The sequence below is a fragment of the Anguilla rostrata genome, chromosome 19 (genome assembly GCF_018555375.3).
Source record: "Anguilla rostrata isolate EN2019 chromosome 19, ASM1855537v3, whole genome shotgun sequence".
Classification (NCBI taxonomy): Eukaryota; Metazoa; Chordata; class Actinopteri; order Anguilliformes; family Anguillidae; genus Anguilla; species Anguilla rostrata.
Window position 1 is genome coordinate 11,512,620 of NC_057951.1, and position 10,136 is coordinate 11,522,755.

At 49.7% G+C, this 10,136-nt stretch overlaps 1 protein-coding gene across 1 annotated transcript in view; it reads right to left on the minus strand.

The window, feature by feature from the left end:
- The window catches only part of LOC135245926 (DENN domain-containing protein 2A-like), a 32,757-nt gene that overhangs the window by 2,248 nt on the left and 20,373 nt on the right, over positions 1–10,136 (minus strand). The window contains exons 3-13 of the mRNA XM_064319317.1: positions 9,922–10,136; positions 8,734–8,861; positions 7,114–7,229; positions 6,798–6,995; positions 6,500–6,593; positions 6,039–6,089; positions 5,205–5,392; positions 3,278–3,355; positions 2,623–2,763; positions 2,132–2,280; positions 212–389 (exon numbers count right to left, since the gene is read on the minus strand). The exon at positions 9,922–10,136 is cut by the window's right edge and continues 784 nt beyond it. Of these exons, the coding sequence (XP_064175387.1) occupies positions 212–389; positions 2,132–2,280; positions 2,623–2,763; positions 3,278–3,355; positions 5,205–5,392; positions 6,039–6,089; positions 6,500–6,593; positions 6,798–6,995; positions 7,114–7,229; positions 8,734–8,861; positions 9,922–10,136 (1,536 nt within the window). The remainder of the gene's footprint in view (positions 1–211; positions 390–2,131; positions 2,281–2,622; positions 2,764–3,277; positions 3,356–5,204; positions 5,393–6,038; positions 6,090–6,499; positions 6,594–6,797; positions 6,996–7,113; positions 7,230–8,733; positions 8,862–9,921) is intronic.

Here is a 10,136-nt window from a genome sequence, read left to right on the forward strand (position 1 = left end):
ACACATCCACACAGGCTATTTTAACAGCCAGCGCACAAGCACTCACTAAAACTGGAACACACAGCACGGCTACACACGGCGCTGCCTGAGTCAAATGGCTGCTGTCCCACACTGATGTGAACAGGGATAGGCCTGTGTGTGATGAGTGGATGACCTGCACTCTGATTCTATAAGTTCTGGGGGACTTTTTAAGGGGGGATGCTGATCTCACCTCCTCGATGGGCAGCTCTTTGAGGCGGGGCAGGGAGCTGGACAGCAGCCCCACGATGAAGGGGGTGGGGGTGCAGACGATGTCGATCATGGAGGGGGGCAGCACAGGGATGTAGGTGTGCTGCCACACAAATGGGTACAGCAGGGCCACCACCGCGTGGCAGCACTGAGACAGGGTACTGAGAGAGAGAGAGAGAGAGAGAGAGAGGGGGGGGGAGAGAGAGAGGGAGAGAATTAACTATTGAAATATTTAACAGTTTACCACCAATAACATGGTAATGGCCGCATATTCAATATGAGAAACATAATTCAATTATGCTACCAATAAACAGGCACTAAAATGTAAAATCTAAAAACCATCATTTCATTGTGGCATGTAAATAAAATGTATTTCTTCCATCTGGAGTTATTAATTACAGTGCTTTCATCACTGTGGGTATTTATATCATTATTAATTATTACTTAAATTATTATTATGATTTTTTTTATTTTTATCCCATCCTACATATTAATATTTAAAACCTGCCATTGTATGCTTTGCAAATATCTCCAATTTAATCCAAATTGATTAATGTATTATTGGTTTGCATGCAAAAAATATTTTGTATGCATTAAAGGTGCTAGCAGATCAGGACCTAGGAGTATTCAGTTTTTTTAATTTTTTATTTCACCATTTTTCAACAGCCCTGTCATTTCAAACTTTATCCAGAAGATGGCAGCATTGTATCACATTTGCTAAAAAATACACCCAAAGCGCTGTTCAACTGTCCTCCGGCCTGATAAAAAAGGTGAAGAAAACTCAGTGTTTCTGTTTCTCCGAGAACTGAAGATTGATATAAAACTTAATTTAAATGACAAACATGACACAAATACAAAGTTAATGTCCCAAAAATGGAAGAGTGTCTGTTTCCATTTACCCATATTGAACACAATTACAATGTGGTAATATGCAACGATGCTTTCAAAAATGTAATTCAAACGAGGATACTCTCGTGTTAATATGAAAAATATGATGATAGAAGAAACAAATAAAAAATATCTGATGTCATCATGAGTCAGGGAAGACCTGTGGCAATCCCAGTCATTGGCAGAGGGGGCGAGCACATCATTCTCAGCATCTTAGCTGGCCCCTGGCCTCCCCCAGTTTATTCCTTAAAAAGATTGTTCCCATGGTAACCACGCCGAATGACACGACAACATTCTTTCCTCAGATCTTCCTCTTGCTCCTGAAAAATAGTCCAAAGCTGTCTTTGCAGCAGCTGTTCATTTCTCACGTCTTTCCTAAGGCTCTCCTGTTTTTTCCCTGCTTACTGACACACAGGATTGGAAAGAGTTTTTTTTTTATGTCGAGGTCTATTGGAAATTGAACCACCCCAGTGCCCTTTGCTAAAAGGACAAGTTCTGTGTGAGAACTGAACAGACAAGAGCAGTTACAACCACTTTGGAGTGAAATGCATGTAAAATGTCTTTACAGTCACATAATCATACAAACAACGCATTTTGCTTATAAATCAGTATTTCTCCTGAAGAGCGTCTGAAATTCTTATTGCCCGCAATCAGCGCAGTGCGGTAGTCTCCAGCAGCATGCCAGCAACTCCACAAGCAATTTCAGCTGTAATTACATAGCGGTTAGGAGTTGTGCTGCCCTTCTTTTGTGGAGAGGAAGACAGTTAACTGTAACGAGACACCGGGGTTAATAAAAGGCAGGCCGTATTCACACGTTGGTGCCAAACAGGAACTTAGCAGCTTCATTTGCTTACATGGCGAGTTCACTTCCAGTCTGGCAGCAATGCGTGGATAATTGAGATAACTGTCTTAGAGCTTTATTACCTGTTACCTATAGTCACCTGAGGCAGGGCTAACCTGAGCTCAGCGGTGAGTGACAGGGAGGTTACCTGTAGCTACCTGAGGAGAGACTCACCTGAGCTTGTCGGCGGTGAAGATGACCCTGCGCTCCAGCAGGAGGGAGGCGAAGACCCGCAGGAGGAGGCGCAGGCTGAGGGAGGAGAACAGGCACTCGAAATCCACGTGCTCCAGACGGGAGTCTGACGGCCGGCACAGCTCAATCACCTGCAGCGCAGAGAGAGAGGGAGAGAGAGAGAGAGAGAGGAGGGAGAGGGAGGAGGGGAGGGGAGAAGGGAGGGAGGGAGAAGGAAAGGGAGAGAGAGAGGGAGAGGGGAGGAGGGAGGGAGGGGGAGAGGGAGGGGAGAGAGGAGAGAGAGAGAGGGGAGAGGAAAGGAGGGAGAGAGATAGTGAGAAAGGGGTATGCACATGCTCAAACAAGGCCTTATGAGGGCTTTATGACACCAGTCAGGGTACCAGGGATCGCTACACGTTCTGAGCACCTTCCACAGCCCCACTGTAAATCCCAGCCCCAGGCCAACATGGCCGCCGCTCAGCGCTGTCACTCACCTCCGTCCCTGAGCCGGGCAGGAAGTTCTTGACGGTGATGGTCCTGCCGGGGGCGGGGAAGGGCGCCTCCATGACGGCCCTCATGAAGGGCTGCACCAGGGCGGGGGAGATGGCCCTGCGCTTCTCCACCTCATCCAGGATCTGAGAGAGAGAGAGAGAGCACACTTTACACACAGGCACATATATCAGATACACATGCACACACACACACACACACATATCATATACATACCATATACACAGGCACGCACACACACACACACACACATATCATATACATACCATATACACAGGCACCTGCACACATGAGCGCACACACCCACACACACACACACACACATACACACACACATACCATATACACAGGCAAGCGCACACACACACTGTATGCACAATCACACGGACGCACACACACTCCCTCTACCCACACACACACACACACACACACTTAGTCACTCATTAAGGCCTTATTGAGGCAGCCACATCAGCAGGGGTTTGCATGTGTCTCAGAGAGAGTGAGCCAGAAGCAGCAGCACATATGGGAGCAGCTTGCAGTGAGTGGGCCTGAACGAGCGGGGCAGCTCCAGAGAAACCGGGGTCAGGGGTCAGAGGTCAGGGGTCAGGGGTCAGGGGTCGGCAGTGTGTGCAGCCGTACCTTTGAGAAGAGGTCGAAGCAGCCCAGCCGGCTCACGATGCAGTACACCTCCGGAAGGCGCCGGCCTTTACCGCTGGGCTAGGAGCACAGCAGAGGGGGGCGGTGAGGGGCGCGGCCAAGGGTCAAAAATAAAATAACTAAAATAAAATACCTGACCATCAATCCACTCTAGAGCTGAGCTCTCTGAAAATCTGCCCCCCATTCATAAGAGTTACATTACAGGAATTTAGCTGGTGCTTTTATCCATCGTGACTTACGTAACTTTTTACATTTATACAGCTTTATACAGGGTGTACCTGAAAAGCCACCGGCTAGCCGTGAGGCTTTTCAGGTACATCCCTCTTCTAATCCCTGAGGGCAGCTAGCCCAGAACCGCAAACTGAGTGTTAAGCCTTTGGTTCAGACAGAACATAAGAATGGCTCACCACATGACCTCACCATACTTGTAAATACAGGAAATGACCTCATATGAAAACAGTCAATGAGTCAATGAGTCAGAGCAGAGGAACTGGAAGTACTAAAGGACTTATTCTGCTTTGTGGTCTGCGTGAATCCCCGTGGGAAATCACTACATTTCCTAACATATCACTCATTACAGTGTGACTACTTCCCTCAGCCGGCAACAAAGAAATGGAGCCAGATTGTCCGTTCCTTACCAGCAAGCGGCGACAGTATCCGAACCGCCGGCTGCCGTCCTCGCCAGTCAACACAAAGGAGAAGGTTTCACTGAGAAACGGAGAGAAAACGGATGCACACGTGTGATCAGAGAGTTGATAAATCAGTAACCAGATCGCTCAATCAGAATTTTATGTTCTGACAGGATCACACATGACAGATAAATGTGACCCTGGTTTGTGAACCTCATACCTCACAAACAATGGTCATTCGTAAAAAATGTTGTCTGTTGCTGCCTAGCAGCAGGAAAACAAGGCCATACACAGAACACATATAGAACAGAGATGTACGGAGTGCATGACACAGAAGTCACAGTGTGATTAAGCGCGCCGTTATCTGAGATCAGCTGACCAGCGCGGCGCTTAAAGCACTTCTGCGGCGGCGGTGGCAGGAGGCGCGGTCAGGCTGAATGTGCGCGCGCTCGAGGCCTGCAGTGTGACTGCGCTGTTCACCAGGCTCCAGAGGCTGCAGATAGGGCTGCTAACAGACTAAGATGTCTGACAGTCACTGTGTGCGCACCACTGAACCCACGTGCCCTGGGTGAACATTAACCCTTTGAAGAGGCTTTCTGGAATGTTTTCAAAATTCTAAGTCAGCGTTCTAGAACTACATTGCTTTAATTGACCAAAAGTGATTGTTACATCATTCTAATGTCCAGTTAAGAACATTCCAATCGCATCGTTGTTATCTTAGACCTTAAATGTGTCTGTAGGACTACAGTGAGTGTGGGGTGACTGTACATTGAGAGTGCCATCGCTGAGATTCCACAGTCAGCTAAAGTACACCTGAGCGTGTCCAGAGATCAGGGCCCGGGTCTCACCTGGCGAAGCTGTCCACCGCGGCGCACTGAGTCTTTGGCATCCGTCCGGCAGAACTAAAAGTAATGACCTTCAGGCTGTTCCTTCCTCTCCCGCATGAACCTTTTAAACTCTCCTCCCCAAAGCTGCCATTAAAGAGCGCAGGTCTGTCATACTCATTCACCTCTCCAACCGCCATTAACGAGCACCATTCTGTCATACTCATTCACACACATTGCTGTCTCCTGATGTGCTGCGCCAAGTTGTTAGCAGCACTGTCCAGTGTGAAACTGCCCAGTTGTACAAATTCAACAAAATCCTTTGTGCAATTTGCAGGAATTTCAAATCTTCCTGCCAGCACTCCACTCCACACACTGCACCCAACTAGCCCCACCCCCCTTGGTGGCTTCTCCAATCAAATCACAGTCAATTCCCTCTATGGTCCCTCCCCTCACCTTGAGAGGGAACTGCTGAGTGACCTCCGGCAGGTAGGGGGCGCCGGCCTTGGCCTTGTGCAGCGCCACCACCAGGAAGTACTCGAAGAGCCGGCGTTCCTGCAGCTCGAGCAGGTCCCGCTCCAGCGTGCGGTAGCGCCCAGTCTGCCTCAGCATGGACTGCACAGACACCAGCCTCTGACTGTGCGCTGAGACAGGGAGAGGGAGACAGACAGACAGACATTTTGTTGACATTGTTTCATTTCATTTGAACCTGCGCACATTCTAACACTTGTGTACGTGTGTTAGCCTGCGTGTCGTTCTGAGAGAGAGAAAGAAAGAGAGAGGCAGAGAAAAAGAAAGAGAAAGAGAGAAAAAGAGAGAGGGAGAGAGAGAGAAAGAGAGCGTGTTTAGTCACAACACACACAGCTCTGTGCTCTCTGGTGTGTCTCCGCTGCAGTCTGAGAGGCAAACAATGCTGGAGAGCGCAGATGTCCAGCTCCAGCCACGCTGACGGCTGGCTTCTGCGGTTTCCCCTCCAACCAGCGGCCAACTTAAAGCTCGGAAAAAATCTGCGGAATCTCGCGGCGACTTAAACAAAAGTCTTTATTTGCTGAACCGCACTGAAAGACCAGCCTTTCGCTGCACTCTGCTGGGTCTGAGGGCCCAGTGAGCCAGGACACAGGCCTGCCATAACGTGCGATGCTTTCCAGCCGCACGCAAAAGCGCGGTCAGTCTGAAAATAAGGAACGGGCAGAGCGTCTTCGTCCTCTCTTAGCCTCGCTTTCAATGCAGCAAATGAATGTTTTTTTGGTTCGGGCTGTTTTTAAAAAATGGCCGTGGGTCTCTCCTCACCTTTCAGCTTCTCCTCCGTGTCGCTGTCGGACTCGCTGTTTTCATCCGTCACTGCAGAAAGAAAAGAGCCAAAGAAGAGACCGGAGTGAATGTGGTTAATATGAGTGACCTGATCTGGCCCCACAGGGCTGGATGCCCGCCCGGACCAGACTGGGGTTGTTGCATAAACATTAGAACGTTCAGTTAAGGACATTCTAATCACACCTTTTGTGTTTTCACACTTTAAAGGGACACATACCCCACATGAAAATAGAATATAACACAATATTAAAACAAAATACACTGTCAAGATATTGTTATTCAGATGTAATAAGAACATATTTCTTTAAAAATGGATTGCTTAGAAGTAAAAGTCCATACTGCATATATTTAGAACATATGGCATTGTGTTCCCCTCTGATGGCTATAAGAGGTGGTTGAGGGACCACATGGCGGGCTGGCGGTGCTGTGCCTGTACGCACCCCTTCCTGAGCTGGACTCCGCGGACTGAGAGACCTTCTTCATCCGCTTCTTTCCCCTCCGCGCCTCGAAAATCCCGTTGATCTTCAGCACCAGCTGCAGGCCGACACGCACAGCGTTAGCCAGAAGCCAGCAGCCATTAACCAGTAGCAATTTGCCAGTAGCCATTAGCCACTAGCCACCCTGAATTCCCCAGCCTCCTCACAGGCTAGGATCAGTATCATAACCATTTTTCAAAACTCTCTCTGGAAGAAATCAGGTGGAAATATCTTCTTTAAGAGATATGTTACCCTCCTTTACCTTGGGGATTTTCCTGCGCCTGCGGTTGTTGGGGTCCCCGGAGAGGCAGGGGGTGTCGTCGGGGCTGCTGGGGGTGGACGGGGGGCTGATTCGGGAGGGGGACGCCACGCCCCCCTCGCGGTTGGTCTTGCGCAGGTCCAGCAGCTTGAAGCTGCGGCGCTCGGAGTTCTGCCGGAAGAAGCCGGGCTTGCAGGAGAGCTGCCACAGAGGGAGGGCCCAAACCAGGAGGAGAATGTGGAAAAACAGCAGGTTTATGAGCCAGCAGTGAAAACCCCGATCCCAGCTCGCGTCCAGGTGTCACAGGTATCACAGGTACCTTAGTTGGGGTGTCAGGAACAGGGGAGGATGGACTCTGGGGCAGAGGGGATTTGTTTCCAAGGCAACGGCTCTCCAGCTCTATGTCCTCGTAGGGGTTCTCCTTCGACGGGGGGTCTGCGGGACGTTGAGATGGAAAAGCTCTGAGAGACACATCCAAACCTGACAGAGCAAAAGCCCTGCGTCTTCAGGAGAAGCTCTCCCTCTCCCTCTCTCTCTCTCTCTCTCTCTCTCTCTCTCTCTCTCATATGCTAGCGAGGCACCCGGCCGCCGTCTCCCCCTCCAGCTCGGTGATGTATTCTGGCTGACGTGGTGTTTGTTTTTGTTCTCCAGATGTGCGCCAGCGGAGCCGGCGTCATTTACGACTCACGGCTGAGAGTGCGAGAGGAGGCGGAGCCACAGCTGGAGAGGAGGTGGGGGGGGGGGGCTACACCAGGGGGCTGTCATTGTCACTGAGTTAGATCCGCTCTCTCTCTCTCTCTGGCCCTCTATGGCTTCAGACACTGATATCCTCTCCTCCTCACTGATTGGCAGATAGTGATATCCTCTCCCCCTCCCTCATTAACTGACACTGATATTCCAGACAGACTGCAGGTCTGTGTCCCATCATTACAGTCAGCACTAATGCCACTCTATCCGCCCACCGCACAGGCAATTATTATTTACAGCACGCGGCTCTGTTTACCTCACCCACTGCCCTCTGGGAAACTGGAGGACCCAGACTGGGGTGGGGGGGGGGAGAGATAAGCCCAGGAAAGAACCCGTGAATTAGACTAACCGCAAACAGGAAGAGAGGAGAGCTCGGAAAGAACACGTCACACACTGAGAGACCCTGACCCCATTAAAACGGCCCTAAAACAAGACCTGAGCCCATTAGAGCTAATGCAGCGTTTCTGGCTCTGGAAGCAGAACTCATCAGACCAGCACGGTGGGCAGCCTGCGCAGCAGAAGCGCTCCTAGTGCTGGAAGGACGACCAAACCCCAGAGACAGCCCGCTTTCCGCAGAAACATCGCCTCACAAGCCCTCTGGCTATGCGGAGGACGCCGTGGACCAAGGTTCAAAGGTCAATGCAGCTGACAAACACAAAAAAGCCACGACAATAAAAGCCAGCTGCTGGCTCTCCGCTGCACATAAATAAGACAGAAATTACCCTCCATGATCAGCGCTCCTAATGCGCTGACCCGTGAGGCAGGAGGAGGGGCACATAAACATGTCCTCATACACCACATAAAACCCCAGCAAGCAAAGTGCCCAAGCCCCTGGCAATGTACTGAAAACACACTGAAATAAAACATGCTATCAGCGTGTCTAATGGTAAATGGACTGCATTTATATAGCGCTTTTATCCAAAGCGCTTTACAATTGATGCCTCTCATTCGCCAGAGCAATTAGGGGTTAGGTGTCTTGCTCAAGGACACTTCGACACGCCCAGGGCCCAGGGTGTCTGAACAGATAAGTGGGTAAATATATGATTTATTGCCACTGTCTTCAGAAATCACAATGTGGTTTTTCAAAATATTTTGAGGCTGCTGTGAAATGTAATTAATTATATTTTTACACGCTCCATTGAAACGATATATATTGCAGTATATTGAATTTTCCACAAGGGTGCCCGTTTACCTAGGATGTCCTCGTAGACGTTCTCCTCTGACAAAGTGCGGGTGAGGGACAGCTTGGACTGGGCGTACCAGTCCACCCTGCAGCCCTCCGTGGACAGCTGCAGGACGTCCTCAAACTCGTAGGACTTCCTGAAGAGACAGACAGACAGACAGGCAAACAGTCAGACAGACAGACAGACAGACAGACAGGCAAACAGTCAGACAGACAGACAGATACACAGTCAGACAGACAGGCAAACAGACAGGCAAACACAAAGACAGACAGGCACACAGTCAGACAGACAGACACATAAGGTCAGTGTATGGAAAGGAAACATGGAGGCCAGGGAAGTCTGGGCTACTGTGACTGTGAGATGATTTGTGACCAAGTTAAGTGCTGCAATGCAGAATGTCCTTAATGCCCTGCGAGGGAGCGCTGGGGAGGTTTCCCTCATGCCAGATATACGAGCTCAGACGCAGAGCTGTGTCGCGCGCGTTCGGTCAGTGGAGTACAAAACAAAACACGGCCGGGTCCAAAGAGTCACGTGACAGGCTGGGGATCATTCCCAGGATAAATGCAGCTCGTTTATTTCTTGTGGAGCAATAAAAATGACCATTCTGAGGCCTGCTTAAAGTTCAATTAATGTCACTTAAGAAGCAGTGAAGCATAACAATCCCAAGCAAAATATCAAAGAAGATATTTTTCAGTAGCTAAAGTTACAATATTTTTGGACAGCCATCTTCTCCATTAGAGGAAAAACACATTTATTGTGCTTGATCTTCCTGAATTTTAAATGACAGAATAATCAAGCCTGAGACTCTGTGTCTAAATGGCACTGTCTACTGGACTTACTGTGGAAAGAGGGTAGATCCAATCAAACGGTTTAGGCTCGTAAGAATACACTGGCTTCCAAAGTAGCCTTCTTAAAGTTTTCCTTGAAGTGTCTGGCACATTAATACCACCAGATATGGTATGGTATGTAGCACACCCCAGTCTCACCAAAAGTCCCCAGGGAATTTTTTTTTTGGAAAGGTTGAATTGGTACAGAGACGAGACTTTCTTCAAGCGTCTCAAGGGTGTTTAGTCAAAAGCGCCATTCTGACATCATAAAAGTTTCCACACGATAACAGAGCCAGAAGAACAGCATTAACTTTACAGTGTGAGGCTGAGAAGGTGGTGAAGAGTAGAGATGACTCCTCCTCATCTTACCTGTTGCTGCTGTCCCTGGGTCTGTCAGCCCATGGCCTTCTGTTCACCCCGGGAGGGGGGCAGGTGGGCAGTGGGGGAGGGGGGATGGAGGGCAGAGGGGGGAGGTTCCTCCTGGCCCTCCCCAGCCCCGGGGCGGAGTTGGAGGTCTTGTTGGGGGTGTGGTGCTGGAAGGTGCGCTGTGGTTTCGGGAGGGGGTTGATGGACGGCGCCCCCGG